The following is a 19,844-nucleotide window of genomic DNA, read 5'->3' on the forward strand; positions in this document are numbered from 1 at the left end:
GTACCTGCTGCCTTCCTTCCTATCCGAGCCCTCAGGGAAAACCGAGAGAGGGTCAGTGACTGCCCAGGACTGAAGGCGTCTCTGAGACTGACTGGGTCAACTCCCCAGGCTGTACTGGCCAGATTCCTGAGTGATGCAGTTAGGCTGGTGTTGGGGGCCAGAGGAGGAGGTAAAGAAGCAAGGAAACAGGAAAGGAAAAAAATAAAGAAATAGAATTGTGAGGCTGAGAGAGATCGGTTGGGTCCACAGAACTGGGGCTGAGAGAGGGAAAGGGCTTTGTCCAAGGTCGCCCAGGCACTAAGGATGATCCAGGGATCCTAGCCAGGCAGTACATGATCAGAAGATCCCTGATAGGAGGGGGAGGCAAAGGCAGGAGGATGAGGATGGATTGTGAGGCCACCCATTTAGAGCCAGAAGGGATTGTTCAGTCCAAGCCCGTCATGTTAGAGCTGAGGAAACTGAGGCCCAGGGTCACTGAGGTCATCAGGGGTTGGGTCAGGACTTGAACCTGACTCTTCCAACCTCCGGGTCCACAGGCCTCTTCAGCACACCTCCCAGGAGCTCTTCCTCCTGGGCCTGAAGGAAGGTCCCCAGGGCTCGCCCTGCCCCCACCTCTGTGGTGACCCCCTCAGCCGCAGGGACTGTCCAGCTGCACTTCCTATGTTCCCTTCCCTTAGTGAGGGGCCGCCAAGAAGAACCCCGGTCATTGCCTGAGCCGCATCTCCGGGGATGCTGGGAACATTCTTCCCACCCTGGTGGCCACGTCTCAGAAGCCTCGTCTTCCTGTGATGAGGGTGAGGATGGTAACAATTTACAGCCACAATAACTAGCATTTCCACGGCCATTCCAAGGTGCACAAAGTACACGTGCATGCATGAACACATGCGTTACATGTATATACATATGTGTGTATGTATTTATACACACGCTATTTCATCTGAGCCTCTGAGGCTTAGCTCAGGTGCCGGCCTCTTCCATGAGGCCTGCTCTGATCCCCCTGGTGATCCTGCCCTCTCCTGATTAAATGAGCTAATATTTGTGAAGCACACAGTAGGTGCTTAATAAACGCTCGAGCCCTTCCTCTTCCCTTGCTGTTTCAATTTTCCTTGTTCTTCATTTTGCTGCTGCTGTTCTGCTGTGTCTCAGCCACGTCTGACTCACCATGGCCCCATTTGGGGTTTTCTGGGCAGAGATACTGGACTGGTTTGTCATTTCCTTCTCCAGCTCATTTTATACATGAGGAACTAACGCAAACGGGTGAAGTGCCTGGTGCAGGGTCACAAAGCTAGGCAGTGCCTGGGGCCAGATTTGAACTCCAGGCCCGGTGCGCTACTTGCCACACCACCCAGCTGCCCCTTTCTGTCTTTACGGGTGTGCATGTCTTATCTCACTCACCAGAATGTAAACTCTCAGAGGGCAAAGGTCAACCCCTTTTGCGGGGTTTAATAAATGCTCGCTGGATTGAATCGAAGGCCTCCCCAGCCCTCTGGTTGGACACAGAAAGAACTTCACAGGATGAGGAGGCCTCTGTGGGTGCTGAGCTGCTAGAATGAATCCCCACCCTGATGAGATCCCACATCCACGTTACCTCGAGTGTGCAGGCAACGTCCGGCCGCCTCAGGCCTGTGCCTGGGTGCTGTAATAATGATGGTAGCAATAATGACAGGTAACAGGTGTACAGCGCCGACTGTGCACCAGATGTGCTAAGCACTTTGGAAATATTATCTCGTTCAGTAATAATCATAACTAACGTGGATGTAGCACTCACAGTGTGCCAGGCACTCTGATAAGTGCTTTACAATTATTATCTCATCTGATTCTCCCAACAACCCTAGAGGAAGGTGCTAGTATTGTCCCCATTGTATGTCAAGAGAAATTGAGGGGAAAAATTTAAAAAAGAGAAACTGAGACAATCAGTGGCCCAGTGACTGGACCAGGGTCAGACAGCTATGAAGTGTCTCAGGCCACATTTGAACCGTGGTCTTCCTGACTCCAGGCCAGGCCCTCTATCTACTGCCCCCACTCAGCTGCCCCTTTATTCAGGCCAGACTCCCTGGGGCTCCTAAATTATCCCTTCCCCCTTCCCTCTTTGCTTAGCAAGCTCTTTCAAGCTCAGATATCAGAGAAGAAAAGAATTGGCCCCCAGCCCCTCCCAGCTGCGGGAGCCATTCTGCTGCTGAGGCTTCATGAGATCATAGACCAGAGCCTGGGAGACCTCAGAGGCCAGGGAGTCCACCCCCCATCTTACAGATCATGAAACTGAGGCCCAGGGAGCTCAGCGACCTTGCCCAATGACAACGATTAGCTCAGTGGAAGCCTTGGGGTACTAATGAATAAACATTTATCAAGTGCTTACTCTATGCCCATCACTGTGCCAAGCTGAAGAGAAAAGCAGAGACAGTCCCTGCCCTCACGTTCTAACGACGGAGACAACGCAAAGAGGGAATTTCAGCCTCAAATCCTACCCGAAGGTCCTTAGAGTACCCTGGCAAAGCAGATGGTAATGATGCACATTCTTTAACATTATTTCCTCTAATAAAATCATTCCCGCTTCAGATGTTGACGATGCTGAGGACTTAGGTAACCAAAACTTTCTTCTCCGTGTTTTTAGGAGCCGTGATGTCTGAGGAGGCAGGGGCATCAGCTGCCCTAAAAGCAGTTATGGGGGATGGCTTCCCCGGGGCTGGCCTGGAAGCAGGCCTGGGGCTCTGGGGGCATTGCCATCCCCCAAGGCTCCGGGCTCACTGCTCATCGATGGCAGTCGGTTAGTGATTGCTGTTGTCAGTCCTGATGAGGGTGGGCTCCTGATCCAAGGACTGCTCCCCTCAGTGTCTGCAGGACTGGGCTGGAAGGGGAGCCAGTGAACGACTAGAGGTCTGAGCTCTCTCTAGTGGGTGTGAAGGAGGCTGGTGGCCAAGGTGGTGGTGCCCGGGCTGTGACCTTTGTATTGTCTCTCCCTCAGGGTACCTTTAGCTTTCCCCTCAGGTCCACATGGTTCCCTTCTCTTCTGCTTTATGCAATCTAGACAAAAATTCAGAAGTAGAACCATAATTTCCAAATCCCAACTTTGCCAGAGGATTTTCCCACTCCCCCTTAATTCTAGTGCCTTCTCTTTGTTGATTACCTCAATTTTTCCTGTCTGTATTTTATTTACCTATAATCCTGTGTGGTTAGTCTCTCCCATTAGACTGAGTTCCTTGAGAGTAGGGACGATGTTTTGCTTCTTGTATTAGTCTGGTGCCCAGTACACACTTGTGCTTAATAAATGCCTGTTGACTGGACAGTTTTTCTGAACACCCCAGGCAAGAAAATTCCTAACATTTCTGTCTTAATTTACATTCATATCCACCTCGAGTTAACCCTCGATTTTTTTGTTATTGAGGCAAAAGTCACTGAGGAGAGACCAGCCCTTTTGTTGGAACTGTCCGTAGTCCTGAGTGTGTGGGTATAACTTCTGGTGTCGACCTGAGTCTTCTGCCTTGAGATGCCAGGAGGGCTGATGGCCCCCTGGAGATCTCCCTTCTCTACCCACCTCAGTCCTCCCTGGTCTTTCTCCTGGTGCTGTTTGCTCCTGGGCTGCCCATTTTTTCTAGTTTTTCTGGATGTGAGAACCCCTCTCTGTGGTCTGGGGACAGCTCTCCATTTCAGTCCCTCACCCAGTGTCTTTGGTTGACTTAAGGAGGTGTGAAGGCCTTGTTCACATTTCATTCTGATAGAATGAGAAGTGTTCTCACATAATAGAGGTAATTGCTTTTAAGTGGGGTGGGCAGGAGATATCTTCACCTTACATAAATGTGACAGGTGATTTGAACCTGTGTCTTCCTCTTCTTAGAGCCAATGATCTTTTTCCTGTGATATACAGCCTCCTTCACCTAAGGCCTAGACAAAGTTAGTGGTAGAAAGAGCAGGTGTTTCCACTTCTGACTCTGTTCCTGTAGTAGGGCTAATCGAGGGAACCCCTTATCTGCTGGCTCACCCACAAAGCTAGCTGTGCATTTTGGCCCTTTGCTGAATAAGATGCACCTTGCTGGGAGGACATAGCAACTCTCGCTTGGTCCTTGTGATTGGGGTAGAGTGGGTGGAAGATCATTGTGTCGGGGGGAAGAACTCTTGTGTAGGAATATCTCCTTTCTGTGATCTATGAGAATGGGGGGCCCCCTATAGCTCTCTCTTTTAGGTGCCCTCTCTCACTGGGAATGCTTTGTCTCCCTTGGATTTCCAGCAAGGGTGGGTTGGGTAGCTGTGGGAGGGGATTTCTCTCCTTCTCTCACCTCACAGAAGTTGTGGCTACAAGCAGGCTGCAGTGGGGACCTGAACTAGCCTAGGGATGCCCAACTCCCCGGTCACACCATTCTATCTGTATCTTTTCTTGAGGATGTCAGTGACCAGAAATCCTGAAAAACAGAAGCTTCCACTCTTGGCAAAAACCTTATGGGTCAAGAGTATTTTGGGAGGAGCTTTTGCTTGGCTACAGGTCTCCTTCATCTGTTTGGTCACTGGAGCTCACCCTGTGGGAACATGTTTGGGACTAAGGCTCCAGAGGTCTCAGTCTGGGGCTACAGAGAAGGCTGAAGCACATGGGGCTGCTCTGCAGAGAAGCAGAGGTCTGGGACTTACTGAGATCTTGAGTGATCTTCCACTGGAAGGGTCTCTGATGGGTCGGGGGCAGCTAGGTGACACAGTGGGTAGAGTGCTTGGCCTGGAGTCAGGAAGGCTCATCTTCCTGAGTTTGAATCTGGCCTCAGACATTTACTAACTGAGTGATCCTGGGCAAGTCACTTCACTCTGTTTGCCTCAGTTTCTTCATCTGTCAAATGAGAAAGAAATGGCAAACCCCTCCAGTATCTTTGGCAAGAAAACCTCCAAATGGGGTCAGTAAGAGTTGGACACAACTAAAATGTCTGAACCTTGCCTGGCCCATTTCCTGTATCTGTAAAAGGAAGGGACTGGACCAGAATTACATGGCCTCCTAGGGTTGTTGTAAGGATCCAACAAGCTTTGCAGATCTTAGAGCAGTGTGGACCTTTGAGTTATTATTTCTTGGAATTTCTCATACTTCTCATGGCTTATTCTCCAGTCATGCAGATACCACGGCACCCCTAGCGCCCACCTTGTTTCCAGAGCTTTGCTACCACAGAATGGCCACTGTGACCATTTAGGTGGGTACAGGAATTCCTCTTGGCTCGTTGAGAGCAGGACCTAGCCACGAGATTGCAACAGTGAGCATAAAAGTATGGCTAAACAAAAGCCAAGGAACAGGGCCAGGAACTCTCTGAGATCACGGTGAGTCCCTGCCCCTAGTACTGTAGAGCCTTGCAGAGCCCGAGGCAGTTCCTATATCCAGGTTGTTTCCTTAACTCTGTTTTTGTTTCTTGGAGGGTTTGATTCTGGGCTAAGGACAAGGGGATGTTGTATATTCAGCAATTACTTTGACAGAAAACAAAAGGTATCAATAGAACTTTTTTTCAAGAAGATATCGAGAGAAGTATGTGGTAGAGATGAGAGCCGGCATGGAGGGGATCGTTCGAGGTTCTGTGGCCCCAGAAAGGAGGAGGGTGGGAAGTGGGGAGAGGGGTCTACTGTCCAGAAACGATTCAAAGGATCATGACTTTGAAAAAAAAATTGATTTGCTATTCCATTAACAAGTCAAATATCAAATCTCTCTCTCTCTGCTCGGTCTACCTGCCCCGCCCCCACATGGGTTCACAGATTCAGAGCAAATGCAAACATTTTAATTCTTTCAGCTAGTCTAACAATCCCCTCATTTTCCAGATCAGGAAAATGGGGCCCGGACAGGCATCAGAACTTTTCCAGGTCTCACAGGTAGTAACTGGAAGGGCAGAGACGTGAACGAAGGCCTCTCTCTGCCTCCATCCCCTTGTATCCTGCTGGAAGGGCAGAGGCATGGGGAGAGGGGAGCAAAGCTGGAAGGGGACGGGGATAGTGGTTGGGCCCGTAGGAAAGCAGATGGGCGGGAGTGGGATCATGATAGAGGCCCGGTTCGGCCCATTCTGCCCCATGAAACCAGCTCCAGGGATAACAGCGTTTTCAAGGTTTAACAAGCCAGACTAGTCCTCCAACAGTTTAGGTGGTCGGGGTAAAGGACCCAGCAACGACGTCTGGTTTACGGAGGAGGAAGGAGGCCTAGAGACTTGGAGACTTGCTTCTCCCAAGGTCACATCGCTGCCAGTGAGCCTGCGGGGTTGTGTGTGTGTGTGTGAGGAGGTCGGGTGGGGGGAGAGAGGAGGGAAGGGGGGGGCACGTCTCCAGAACCCAGTTCTTTCCCCTCCGTCCGGTGTTGGCTTTGCATCCAGAGTCTCAAGTGCGGGGTGGGGTGGGGGGAAGGGGGACGGGAGTGGGGGCGGGTATCACACGATGTCTAGGGAGCGGGTCAGGCCTCTCTAGCCCTCTCTCCCTTTCAATTGGTCTTCCTGGTGGGCGGAGGACTGCCCAGGCCCCATTTAGGGGTGGACACTTGGGCCTCCGCCTCCCAGATCCAGACAGATCGGATCTCCGCAGCTGTCCACAGCCATGGGCTTGGAACTCTACCTGGACCTGCTCTCCCAGCCCTGCCGTGCAGTCTACCTCTTCGCCAAGGCTAATCGTATTCCCTTCGAGATGCAGAACGTGGAGCTGTTCCGGGGTGAGCGCCCGGGCCGGGCTGCCCCCAATCCCAAATACTGGCCCCGAACAATCTTTGCGCCACCCTTAAACCTACCCCCATTGCCCCTGAGCTCAGCTCGAGTCCAGAGAAGTCCAAACGTCCCGGACTCCATCCCAGCCAAGCCCTTCCTCTTCCCCCTTCTCCCTTCAGACTGAAAGTGGATGTGGAGGAGACAGACCGGGGTGTGCGGGGATGCTGCAGATGGGCCCCGGGCTCCTTAGAGAAGAGAGGGCGGCTCCCCCCGCCCTGACTCTATCGTCCTAAGTATGGGGGGGGGGTCGGGAAAAGGGGAGAGACCAAAATGTGAACGGAGGCCGGAGCTCAAGATGGCGGTGGACCTTCCTCCTCCAGCTCCCCGACATTTGGGGGACGCTTTAGCTGTGTTTTGGAGGAGGGAAGGACGGCTGTCCCGCCAGTCACTGAGTGTGCCCCCGCACCACCTCTTTAATGTCATTTAACAGGGAGGTAAGGGTAGTGGCTGAGGGGGCAGGTGGGCTTGAAGGGAATATATGGCTTTATGTGTGTGTGTGTGGGGGGAATCCATCACTTCCTTCCTCCCTCCCTCCCTCCCACTTTCATTTTTTCACTTTTCCCAGTTACAGATCATACTTACTCCCACCTTTCCCTAGTGCTCTCACTGGGAAGCGTTCTTGTCCCATTCTCGACCTTCTTTCCCTCCCTTTCCTTCCATTCCAGAAAAAAAAAAAGTTCCCTTTTTCCCTCTGGAAGCCCAGGCTGGCTCTGAGATCTGGGAGTGGCTGGGCTGTATCTGAGTCAGTCACGTTGTGAGCCCAGTGGGCCTCTTCTTAGGGGGCCCACAGCGCTGGACGCTGTGTCCTGAGGGAAGCCTGCACCACCTCCTGGGTGTTCTGGGAATTAGCTTTCCCCAGGAGTAGAGGCATGCTTGAATGAATGAATGAATGAATGAATGAATGAATGAATGAATGAATGAATGAACGAACTAAACAAACGTCTTTGAAATTGTATCCCTGGGGCTTAGTGGAGCGGCTGGCACTTAGCAGGTGCTTAATAGGTGTTTGTTGCCTTGACTTATAAACGCCCATAAAGAGACTCCTGCCACTACCCCTGTTATGCAATCTTGGAGTGTTGGGCGTTGAGCTTCCGGAGCTCATAAGGGGCCACAGAGCCAGTATGTGTCTGAGGTGTTCTTTGAACCTAGGCCCTTCTGACTCCAAGTCATCTAGCCACAAGGCCAGCTAGCTTCTACTACTTGTGCTGAGGTCAACTCAAACACTCCAGTTCAAACCAGTGACAAATGTACTAACTCTTTCCTCCTCTGCCATCCTTCAGATTTTCCTCTCAGACAACCTCAGAGGACCAGTGGTTCCACTGGCTTACTTTTCCCATCTATCTGTATCGGTAATAATACATTTCTTTTTTGCTTAAGGGTACCCCTCAAGAACTCTCTTTCTTCTTCTCTGACTCTGTCTCCATCCCTCTTGCTCTCTCTTTTCTTTCTGTCCCTTTTTTCTCTCTCCATCATCCCCTTCCTCTCCTCTCTCTCTGTTCCCTTCCTTTTTCTCCCCCCTTCCTCTTTTTTCCTCCCTATCTTCCTTTTTTTCTTCCCTGCCCAGCTTCCCTATGCAATAGATAATAGCCTCCCATTTTTGCAAGGGAAACAACTCTTATTTCATTTTGGCCCCCTTAAAGTCCATGACCACATTAATCAGCTTGCCTTTGTTGTCCAACAAGTTATTCTTTTGAAAATAGTCAGTTAAATAGTCTAAAGATAATCAGATTAAGTGGGAAAATCAAAACTCTCTAATCTGGCTAAACTAGTGGGGGAAAGGACAGTGAGGGGAGGAACAGGAAGCTAAGGGATTGACTGGCAAACTGGAGGGAGAAAAGTGGATTGGAAGAGGAAGTGCTGCTGCCTTGGTGGTCCTCCTTTATTCTCAAAGAGGACCAGTGAATGGGTGAGCAAGAGTCTGAGGGCTGCCCTGGAAATTGGCTGGCCTCTAGAGCCTGCTACTTGACTCAGTCTCATATTTCATCTTAATATCTCAAGCTCCAGAGTCACCCAGGGGTGGGGCCATCTCCAGTTATCTGGCCACTGGATCCAGATGGCTGTTGAGGACAAAGTGAGGCTGGTGACTTTGCACAGCCCTCCCTCACTTAAATCCAATTCACTTGCAAGTCATGGCATCATCTTCCTGATGTTATGGTCCTCTTTGAGAACAAAGAACAAGTCACATCCAGGATTCATATTTGTATATTTCCCATTAATTAATACAGTTTACACACACATATTTTTAATCAACTAAGCTCGGAGTCCTCAGCTCACTTCATCAAATATTTATTAAGGGAACTGGAGAAAGCCACTTTTTCCAATTGTGATAACAAACATTTCTTTGTATTGAATCCCTCAGTCTCTCAGGATTTAATTAATCCTGGGCAGCTATGTGGTGCAGTGGAAAGAGTATTGGCCTTGAAGTACAGGGAAGACCGGGATTTAACTCCTACCTTAATTACTAGTTTTGTGACCTTGGGCAAGTCACTTAACCTTTATCAGCCTCAGTTTTCTTCTCCAAAAAATGGGAACAATGATAATATGCACCTTACAAAGTTGTTGTGAGGATAAATGAGTTAATGAATTCAAAGCACTTTGCATACCTGTAAAGTACTATATAAATGCTAGGGGACACAAAGAAAAGGAAAAGACAGTCCCTGCTCTCAAGAAGCCCACAGTGTCATGGGAAAGACAACACATTAAAAAAAAAAGCTGACAAGGGAAGGAGGGCAGTTGGTGTGGAGCCTGATGAAGTCCAGAGGAGGGTGTAGCTGGGGGGGGGGAATGATGAGATGGGTGCCCTCCTTCAATAAAGGTCTCCACTTGCCAAGCAGAAGGAGGAAGAGGTCCCGGGGCACACATTCTGAGGAGGTTAAGTATCAGGGGTGATGGGATTTTGCAAGAGAAGGAGATTCTGGGAGAGGACGGTGAAGTCCCAAGGACTGCAGCCAGGTGGCAGACGAGGTCATCTAACTGCTAACTCTCCCTCCCAGCGGCATAGCACCTGTTAATATGGCACTTTGTGCTATTGATGCCTTCATGAAATCACTGATGAAAATATTGACTGGCCAAGGACACCTCAGTAGAGGAGATTTCCCAAGACCCTGTTGAACAGTTTATGACTGCTGTGGGGGTCTGATCATTCATCCAGATTTGAATCCACCAGGATGTTTGCCTCTGGCCCACCTGCCTGTATTATCATCTAACCCAGAGGTTCCCAAACTCATTTGGCCCATTTTAAAAATAATTACCCAGCGCCCCCCTGCCCGGAAATCTTTAAGCCTTTAACAGTTATCTTAAGTTTGTGCCATTTAAAAATACAAATGTTTTTAAATAAGGCAGCTTAAATTCAATAATTTATTGTAAATTTATGGTTTTTTCCTACATTGAAATTTTGATGATGCAATATTGCATCACGTAACTGTTAGTATCATATTGTAAACAAGTCATTACACACACATATTCCTGTCAGGGTATGCTGGAATTCCCAAGAATGCACTAAAGGCTTGCCCAGCAATACTTGTTTGTTAAGACTTGTCAGACTTGTTATAACTCGCATTTTATGTGTTTATTTGGAAAATAATGTTATCACTATAATTTAAGTGTGTTACACAACAGATGAAACATGTACAAATGGTTTTTCAAAGTTTTCTTACCTTCTCTTTTTTATTCAATGCCCCCCCATTGCACCTGAGGCTATCACCACCCCCCTGGGTCATTCCAGCGCTCCCCAGGGGGCAGTATCAGCCACTTTGGGAACCTATTCTAGCCCACCTCTCTCCATCTTTTGCACAGAGATAAAATGAGGCAGTCACTTTGTCAAGTGGCTTGCTATACTAGGGCTTCTACATTGTCTCATCTACCAGTCTAATGACCTTCAAAACGCCTGAGTGGCCTCACATCCATCTCTTCAGACACCTCCAATGGTTCCATATCTCATGGAATCATGCCTTTGCACCTTCAGAGATTAATTTCATTGTTGAGAGCTACCCATTGGTTTGGGTTAACTTCCCTTACAGACTATTGGTCCATGAGATGGGACCTAAGCTTTCCCTGGATCCTTGGGGATCCGCTCCTCAGAAATTCAGGGTGCACAGGAGACCATGCCCACTTTGCATTGCTCTATCACAAACTCTATGGAAAACCCTAGGGCAGCTAGGTGGCACAATGGATAGAGCGCGGCGCCTGGAGTCAGGAAGACTCATCTTTCTGAGTTCAAATCTGGGCTCAGACACTAACTAGCTGTGTGACTCAGAGCTAATCACTTAACCCTGTCTGCCTCACTTTCTTCATCTGGAAAATGGGCTGGAGAAGAAAGTGGCAAACCACTGCAGTGTCTTGGCCAAGAAAACTTCCAATGGGGTCACAGAGAGTCAAACAAGACTGCGAATGACTGAACAAAACAAAATCACGAGCTCTCAGGTAGAATGGTCACCTGCCCCAAGGGTTCCATCATCTCCTCTTTAGCGACCAGTCTCTCTCCTTTGGTCAGAATCAGGCCCAGAATAAGAGGTCCTCTTATTGCTCATTTTACCTGCTCGATCTCTCTGGGAATGAGGGGCTTAGACTGGACGAGGTTTCAGGGCTGTGCCCTGTGCTGTTCTCCCTACCTTGACCTTGAGCTGGCCACATTCATGACCTTGGTCTTGGGCTCACCTCCTTGGACAAGCCCTTTTCCTAGGAGTGAGGAGTCACAGAGAGTGAGGACAATAGTGACAACCCTAATGCCCTCACCACACATCCTGGCCAACTGGCCCACACTGAGAACCTGGGAAAGCAGTGGTTCACCCCCCTTCAAGGATGCCCAAGCACCGAGAAGGAGAGGCCAGCTCCCTGAAGGCTACAGCTTAGTGGGGAGGGGAGAGGGCCCACAGAGAGTGAGGACAATAGTGACAACCCTAATGCCCTCACCACCACATCCTGGCCAACTGGCCCACACTGAGAACCTGGGAAAGCAGTGGTTCACCCCCCTTCAAGGATGCCCAAGCACCGAGAAGGAGAGGCCAGCTCCCTGAAGACTACAGCTTAGTGGGGAGGGGAGAGGGCCCTTCTTGCCTCGTTTTGCACATCTGCTTTCCCTTTAGGGGAGCACATGACTGATGAGTTTGCCAGAGTGAACAGCCTGAAGAGACTGCCAGCTATGAAAGATGGAGATTTCACCTTGGCGGAAAGGTACGTTTCCTGGCCCTGGGCCCAGCTCCCCTACTGCCCTCATGCCCTCCCACACTCAAACTCTCATTTTGTTCCCAAATTTTCCTTCACTATCTATCTTTGAGAAACTTTTCGAGTGATATGAGCAGTTGTTATTTTTATACAGTTTGGCCTAAAGTTGTGAAGTTAGTGTAGAGTTAAGAGGAAGAGAAGGAAGTGGGGGAGAGGGAGAGGGAAAGGAAGGAAAGAGTAGAGGAAGGGGGAGATAGATAAAAAGGCTTTTTGGCTTTGAGTGGCCTAACAGCCAGGATTCAGCCAACATCCAGCCTAAAGACATGCATTGTACTGCATCTCACCTTGTCTACATACTCTCAGCTTTCTTGGAGACCAGAAAGATGTCCAGGGGCATAGAGAGAGAGAGAAAAAGAGAGAGAGATGCATAATGGATAGAACTGGGGGTGGAGAAGAGAGGACCTTGGGGCCCTGAATTCTAATCCCCGCTTTCTCTCAATTACTATAAAAAGTTGGCCAAGTTTCTTCTTTTTTTCTTCATTTTTTTCTTCTTCTTCTTTCCTCCTTGTGTAATTCAAGGGCATTTGGTTGCCTTATCCCAAAGGCTTTTTGACCCTAACAAGGAATGAAAGTCAAAGGCCAGGATGCTGGTCTTGGGAGATCACATAGTCATGTCCTTCACCCCCATCTCTCAACAAACCCACTCTTACAGAGAGAGACAGACAGACAGAGAGAAGAGAGAGGAGAGACAGGCACAATTTTCTGGAAAGAATTACACCAGAATAGCTTGATGAGATGGCCAAAGGAAATCCTTTAATCTTTTGAAGGAAGGAGTCTATTTATAGAAATGCATGAGGACACTGCCCTGATAAACCTGAATGTGTCCTGAGAAGGCGCAAGGGAGAGAATATGGGGAAGAGGCCAGTGGGCAGGAGTTGACTGAGGCTGTCCTTCTTGCCCCCTCAGCGCGGCCATCCTGCACTACCTGAGTCAGAAATACAACACTCCAGCTCACTGGTATCCTCGAGACCTGCAGGCCCGGGCACGGGTGGAAGAATACCTTTACTGGCATGCTGACTCCATTCGAGGCACTTTGGGCTCAGTGCTATGGATTCAGGTAAGACAATGGGCCTGCCCTGATGGTGAGAGGTTAGGGAGTCCTTACAACCTACCCTGGCCTTTAGCATTGGTTGGAAGCCTTAATGCCTTCAGGTGGGGAGACAGACCCAGATGGACTTGGGGAGAGGACTTTTTGTGTGGAGTTGAGACTGAACCCTCCTCCCGACCCCAACAGGTGCTGGGCCCTCTCATTGACATCCATGTTCCCAAGGAGAAAGTGGACAGGAACAGAGCCTTCATAACACAACTCCTGCAACATCTGGAGCAGAAGTTCCTCCAGGACAAGCCCTTCCTCACTGGTGACCAGATCTCTGTGGCTGATCTGATGGCGCTGGAGGAGCTGATGCAGGTGTGGGGGGCAGACTCTGCCCTGGTGCTAGAGGGGGGGAAGGTGGAAAGCTAAGGGTACTTGTCCAGAGCCAGAAGTGAGCTCGTCCCTGCCCTGAACCCCCTCAGCCTAGCCTCCCAACTCCTTGGTAGCTCCCTTCCTGGGGGCCGGAAGAGACCCGAGCACAGCCCCTCAGCTGTCTTGCACATTCTTTTCTGCAGGGCCCTCAAGCCATTCTTTCATGGGATCATGCCACACTGGGAGCTAAGTGAGGGCAGAATTAACATCTCCATTAGACAGCTGAGGAAACCAGGACCCAGGGACATGTCGTCTTCATCAACAACAACACATCCTTACTGAGCAGCTGTTGTGTACCTGGCCCTGTGCCAAGTGCTAGGGGTACCAAAAAAGGCAAAACCATAGTCTTGCTCTCAAGGAACTAGAAAATCAAATAGGGGAGTCAACATACAGATAACAAACTCTATATACAATCTCTCCAGGGTAGATGGGAGACAACGCCAGGCAGAAGGCACTAGTGGGGGGAGGGTGCCCAGGACAGGCTTGTTTCAAAGGGAGGATTTGAGCTGTGTCTTGGAGAAAGCCAGAAAGCAGAGGTGAGGAGGAGCAGCATTCCAGGAATGAGGGACAGCCAGGGGAGAGGCACAGAGTGGACAAATGCAGTACTGTATGGGAAGAACAGCCAGAAGCTGAGATGCTGCTCTTGGAGTATGCCGAGGGGAATAAAGGGTAGGAATACTGGGAAGGGAGTGTCATGAGGTATGCTCTGGCTCTCTATGTCCGTGCCAAGCTCTTCTTCCCCTTAGGGTGGGTCCTAGAGTCCCCATAGGTAGTGATACGCCTTTGCTGTCAGCTCAAACTCTCACTGGCTGTGTCATCTCACATTATTAGGAGCCAGTGACTAGCACTCTAATTCCATTTAACCCCAGAACATCAATTCAAAGATAAGGCAAGAACATACAAACATTTTTCCCCAATGCCTTTGAAACATACTGTCCCCTGTACCATCTCAGTCTCTGGGGATGTAGGCTCACTTTGCTAAGAAAGGAGAATGAAGAGGAGGAGAGGGTGAGAAAATGACAAAGGCTGCTGAGAGCTCAGGAAAGATGAAGGCTGAGAAAAGCCAGTAGACTTGCCAATTATGAGATAGACCATTGGTACCTTTGGAGAGAGTAGTTTCAGTTGAATAAAATGAGATCAGAAGCTGGCCTTCAGAGGAGAAGGAATGGAGGCACTGACCATGGATCTCCTTCTTAAGGAGTTAATCCACAAAGAAGAGAGATATAGGGTGATAGCAGTGAGGTTTCGATGAAGTAAGGGTTGACTAAGGATAGGAGAGATGTGGGTGTGTTTGTTGGCAATAAAGATGAGGTTAAGAAGGGAGAGATTGCCGTTTAGTGAGAGTTTGGGGATGATAGAAGGCACAGTCTTCTAGAAAAAATGGAGTGTAACATGATGGCATAACGTGAATGTTGAGGGGTTTGCGTTGGCAAGGAGAATGGTCACCCAATTGCAAGAGAAAGGAGTGAACATGGAAATAGTGGGGAAAGATGTCTGAGTGATATGGGTGAGGAGGAGGGAAGAAGTGGCACCTCCATCAATGGCAAATGGGATAAATGTGAGTGTCACATTTTTTTACTGAAGTAAGGTAAATTTTGGTGGGGTAAAGTTCTCTCAAGTGTGGATGTGGAAGGTGGTAACCCATGGGAAGCTTGGTGAGGGATAGATAGGTTTGGATGTGGCTGTGGTGAGTGCAAGAGGTGTACGAGGATAGCCTTGTTGCAGCAAGGGCCCAGGTGAAAGTATGGAAGGTGAAGCTGTAATGTATTCCACTCAGCTTGGCTTTGTGGTTTCCTCCAGCTCCATTCAATAGCACGAGCACAGGAGCAGAGGCAGTGGTTGATGGGAGCAATCCAGGGTTGGGGCTTAGAGAGCCTTGAGCATCAGTAGGACAGCAGGGCAAGGGACTTGAGTGTAGATGATCCTGTTGAGTTGAAATGGTTCCTCAAGGGCTAAGATAATGCAGTGAGGACAGCGTAGTCAATGCAGTAGACATGGCCTGGGAAAGAACAAAAGAGCTGGACGTCATGGTGAAGACCAAGAAAAATGTTAGGGAGTGTGAGGCAGAGGGAAAGCTGGAACCATAGAAGGCTATGATCAGATAAAGGAATTTCCAAGTTTATGAGCATGGAAGTAGAAGATTTGTGGATGATGGTGAGGTCAAGGATTTGACTATTTCTGTGTGTAGCCAACATGGAGTGCCGGTACAGGTCATGGAAAATGGGTCGATGGAGAGCCTGGGAAGTGTAAGTGTTTGAGGGAGAATGAGTATGTAGATTAAAATACACTAGTATGAGGGCATGAGTTGGGGTAGAGAGAAAGCCAACCTCCATCCTCAAGGACTCAGTGCTTTACTGGAAGATACAATATGATTATAGCTTAAAAATAAATAAATAAATATAAGGTCACGAGGAAAGGCAGAGCACTAACCACTGGGGAGGTCAGGAACGACTTGATGGAGAAGGAGGTGCCTGAGCTCAGACTTGGAGGGGGAGCTGAGGATTCTGGAGGCAGGGTGGTAAAGTGGGAAAGAATTCCAGGCATGGGAGAGTTTGTGTGATTAGGTGTGGAGATTGAGAATGGGATGCCAAGTTCAGAGACAAGCTCGAAGGCCGGTGTGCCTGGGACACAGACTCCATGAAAGGGAGTAGTGCGGAATCAGACTGTGAAGGCCAGGATGGCAGATGTTCAAGTCCAGCCTGCGGAGTCTATTTACATGGCGTTCTTCGGGCAAGGCAATAGGGAACCTCTGAAGGATGTTGAACAAGAGAGTGCCATGAGTAGGGCTAGCCTGTATTTTAGGAAGATGCTTTTGGGAGCTGTGAGGCAGCTGGATTAGAAAGAGGTGAATTAGGCACTGTTTTCCAAGTGGGAGATGATGAGTCCCTAGTGAGTGGAGGCCTTATAACCTGGAGACAGGGCAATGAATGCAGCGTGTCATGGGAAGTTAGAATTAAGGAGATTTGGCAGTTGATGGGCTAGGGGTGGCTATGGAGGAGATGTCAAGGATAACCCTGAGGTTGCCAATCAAGGTTACTGGAAGGAAGGTGGAATAGAAATTGGAAAGTTTGGATGGAGGGGGGAAGGTTAGTGGGGAGGTGATGTCAGTTTGGGAAAAACTGAGTTTGAGATGTTTTCCTGCAGACCTTCTATGCTGGTTTTGATGTCTTCGAAGGGAGGCCCAAGCTGGCAGCTTGGCGTGGGCGGGTAGAGGCCACCTTCGGGGAGGAGCTATGGCAAGAGACCCATGAAGCCATCCGTAAACTCTGTGCAGATCCCAAGTCCTTGAAGGACATCCCCTTGGCCATGCAGGAGGGGATGAAGTTACGTCTTTCAAAGATCCCCTAATACAAGGTGAGATGGAGAGCTGTGGGATGAGAGAACTACTGCTAAAAGAGGGGAAGGCCATGTGAATGTGAAGAGAAGGGGAAGAGAAGAAAGAGTGTCTGGCACCTTGCCTCTGCTTCCTAGAAATGTAATCCGTGTCTCCGGTGACAGCCTCACAAGCCAGGCTCACAAAACACCATGTTCTGTAGGTGCTTCTCGGCTCAGGGCCTGAGGTTGGCTTCCCCTCCCCTCACATCCCATTCTCCTACCCATTGAGGACCAGCCAGCTCCTCTGCAGTCCCCACCCCCAGCCTGCAGCACCTGGGAACCCTTCAAGGACAAGAGCCTACAGCTCCTACTTTGACAGCCTCAGACCTTCCCAGAAACTGGTGGGCAGAGGGAAGAACCAGGTCCCAGTCCCTTCCCAGTCAGTGAGGGCTAAAGTGAATAAGGTCCTGACCACTAGGATCTACTTCTGTTTCAGAATTTCTCCCTAGGTCAGAACCCTCAAAAGGAATGAGCCCCAGTGATGAAAAGCCCAGTGTCGACAGATGTATCCACGGATATCATCTCCTTCTACATACATTCATGACCAGCATTCACACACCTCCAAGCATGCATTTGTGCACACCAGCACACATCTGGATACCTCGGATAATTCCCACCCCCTTATAGATACTGACAAGTTCATATCCACACATAGGGAGATATCAGCAAACCAACTGATGTTTGAGGAAAAGGATCTCGGTTGTCTGGAATCCTCATCTGGGTCTGGGAATTTATAGGTTTTACACAAACAAATGTAAAATTGTATTTAAAAAAACCCAACACTAAAACTGAATAGGAAACTACTTGTCATGATGGTAATTCAAGGAGAAAAGGTCCTAGGCCTTTAAATGAAATAAGAGCTTCAAAGGCTGGACAGTGACAGAGACACACCGGGAGGAGTGGGGGGAGGGTTGGCTTTGGAGGCCAAAGGACCTCAGAGCCCATCTGGTCTAATGGGAGTCCAAACGGAATACTCTCTTGGCTATCCCAAAGAGATGTTACTTCTAGTTTGGAAATTCTGGACAGCTAGTGATGGGGAACTCATTCCCTTTGGACACAGCCTACCCAAAGTTTCAGATAGTTCCAAGAGTCAGGTGATTTTTCATTATGTTGATCCTAAATCTGACTCTTTGCAATGTCTCCCCATTGCTCCACTCTCTGCCTTGTGAGGCCAAGGACAACACATTTAATTGCTCTTCCTGACAGATCCTCAAATATCTGAAGACTGATTATTGAAGAATAATTCAACATTATTAGCACCCACTATGAACTGGAGGAACTGGGCATACCCCACTCTAATTCCATTCTAATCTAGCCAAGGGCTGTGTTCTGATATCTTCCCAGACGTTTCCAAACAATGCTATCTGTAACCTGGTCGTTCGTCCTCCTCCTTCTCACTCCAGATCCCAGATCCTGCCCCGGGACACCAGACTGTGAAGATGAACAGTGCTCCATTTCACTTCCCAACTATTTCCAAACTTTGTGGCCCCGTGTTTTCCACTCCCTTGTCATGCCTAGCTTTCCTTTATTCTGCCTCCTCCCCCCCCCCCGCTCCCATTAGAATGTAAGCTTTTTGATGGCTGGGACAGTCTTCTTTGCTAATTTTTGTATTCCAAGCATTTGACATAGTGCCTGACATATAGTAAGAACTGAATAAATGCTTTTTCATTCATTCGTTTATTCATCTGGTCATTAAGTCTTGCCTCTTTTTGTAATCTACAGAAATGCACAATCTCACTGATTAACCAACCAGCTCTTAGTCTCTGTGCCAGTGTGTGAAGTAAACCAGAGAAACATGTCTCCCCATCAGCTTTCTCCATTCTCTGCCCATATCAAACCAACTAGTCTCAAAGACTGAAATAAACCACAGTGTCACGAGCTCTACAGTTAATTATTCGTCCACCTGTAAGACAAGCACAGTGGTAACATCTCCTTCCCAGGACTGTGGTAAGGATCAGTAATAGTAATTAACAGCAGCTAACATTTATGGAGTGCTCTCTAAGCTCCAGGCTGTGTGCTACCACTCTACAATGATTATCTCATGTTGTCCTCAACAACAACCTGTGAAGTAGGTGCTATTATTATCTCCATTTTATGGTTAGGAACCTACGATAAACAAAAGTTAAGTGCCTTGCCCAGGGCCACACAGCAAGTAAGTGTCTGAGTCTGGATTTGAACTCAGGTCTTCCTGACTCCAGGCCCAGTGCTCCTGGGATAATGATTGGAAGAGCAGACAGACATGCCTTCCAGGAGCAATGCCAGAGTCCAGGGGGAAGGCAGTGCCTGGCAGAAGGTCAGCTGTTGAAAAGATGGCCAAGGAGTAGGATGTGACTTGCTTGCAATAGGAGACCAAGTGAGGCAGTCACTAAGAGGAACAACACAGGTGCCCAAGTTCTAGAGAAAAAAGGCAATGATCCATAGGTGGCAGTGAAGAGGAAGAAGCGTCCCTGCCACAATTCCTGGTCACTGGCATGGTGAAAGGTCTCAGGACCATGCTATATTCAGTGTAGCAGCTCTGAACTATTTCCCCAACTCTAATGCATGTTGTGGGGATGGGTCCCAGGAGGGGTTTCTCCCCTCCTGGTTTTTGGGGTTAACTTTGGTTGTTTTTTTTTTTAATACTGTTGCTTATGAGCCCTCACTAGTGTGCTTCCCATTGAAAACCGGCCAGATTTCAGTTACCTTTTGTGAAAGGATTTACTATAGTGATATATTAAGAATACAGAAACCCACCCCCATCCCCCAACACCCTACAACAAGTACACACAGCTCCTTGAGAGAGTGGGCTCTAACTGTTGCATACAGTGATGGTGAAGTGTACATGTGGGCGGCACACATGGCAGAGGGCTAACTCATAGCTTCTGGTTATTAAAAGTCTTCTCTTAAGACCATAAAGGGCAGCTGGGTGGTACAGTGAATAGAGTGCCAGGCCTAGAGTCAGCAAGACTCATTTTCATCAGTTCAAATTTGGTGTCAGACACTAGCTTGGTGACCCTGGGCAAGTCACATAACCCTTTTTGTCTCAGTTTCTTCATCTGTAAAATGAGCTGGAGAAGGAAATGGCAAACCACTCCAATGTCTTTACC

At 48.9% G+C, this 19,844-nt stretch overlaps 1 protein-coding gene across 4 annotated transcripts; it reads left to right on the forward strand.

The window, feature by feature from the left end:
- The first annotated feature begins 6,399 nt into the window (after nucleotides 1-6,399).
- On the forward strand, nucleotides 6,400-18,430 carry LOC110202533 (glutathione S-transferase theta-2-like). Of its 4 annotated transcripts, none has more exons than XM_020978740.2 (7): nucleotides 6,400-6,643; nucleotides 7,976-8,044; nucleotides 11,780-11,867; nucleotides 12,825-12,975; nucleotides 13,153-13,326; nucleotides 16,528-16,737; nucleotides 17,195-18,430. In XM_020978740.2, the coding sequence occupies exons 1-6, from the start codon at nucleotides 6,532-6,534 to the stop codon at nucleotides 16,729-16,731; spliced, it is 798 nt and encodes a 265-aa protein (XP_020834399.1). In that variant the 5' UTR covers nucleotides 6,400-6,531; the 3' UTR covers nucleotides 16,732-16,737; nucleotides 17,195-18,430. The 4 variants fall into 4 exon arrangements, with proteins under 4 accessions (XP_020834399.1, XP_020834401.1, XP_020834400.1 ...); XM_020978742.2 differs by having other exon boundaries at nucleotides 6,401-6,643; nucleotides 18,103-18,430; XM_020978741.2 differs by having other exon boundaries at nucleotides 6,403-6,643; nucleotides 18,162-18,430.
- Nucleotides 18,431-19,844: the final 1,414 nt, after the last annotated feature.

Source organism: Phascolarctos cinereus, unplaced genomic scaffold (assembly GCF_003287225.1).
Source record: "Phascolarctos cinereus isolate Bilbo 61053 unplaced genomic scaffold, phaCin_HiC Scaffold_4;HRSCAF=312, whole genome shotgun sequence".
NCBI lineage: Eukaryota > Metazoa > Chordata > Mammalia > Diprotodontia > Phascolarctidae > Phascolarctos > Phascolarctos cinereus.

What these genes read in the sequence shown, in the direction of transcription:
- LOC110202533 (XM_020978740.2), top strand. Translation starts at nt 6,532, where the DNA reads ATGGGCTTGGAACTCTACCTGGACCTGCTCTCCCAGCCCTGCCGTGCA. An exon ending in TTTCCCATCTATCTGTATCG is followed by an intron (nt 8,045 to 11,779) that starts GTAATAATACAT and finishes CTTTCCCTTTAG; the next exon opens with GGGAGCACATGACTGATGAG. An exon ending in GCTCAGTGCTATGGATTCAG is followed by an intron (nt 12,976 to 13,152) that starts GTAAGACAATGG and finishes CGACCCCAACAG; the next exon opens with GTGCTGGGCCCTCTCATTGA.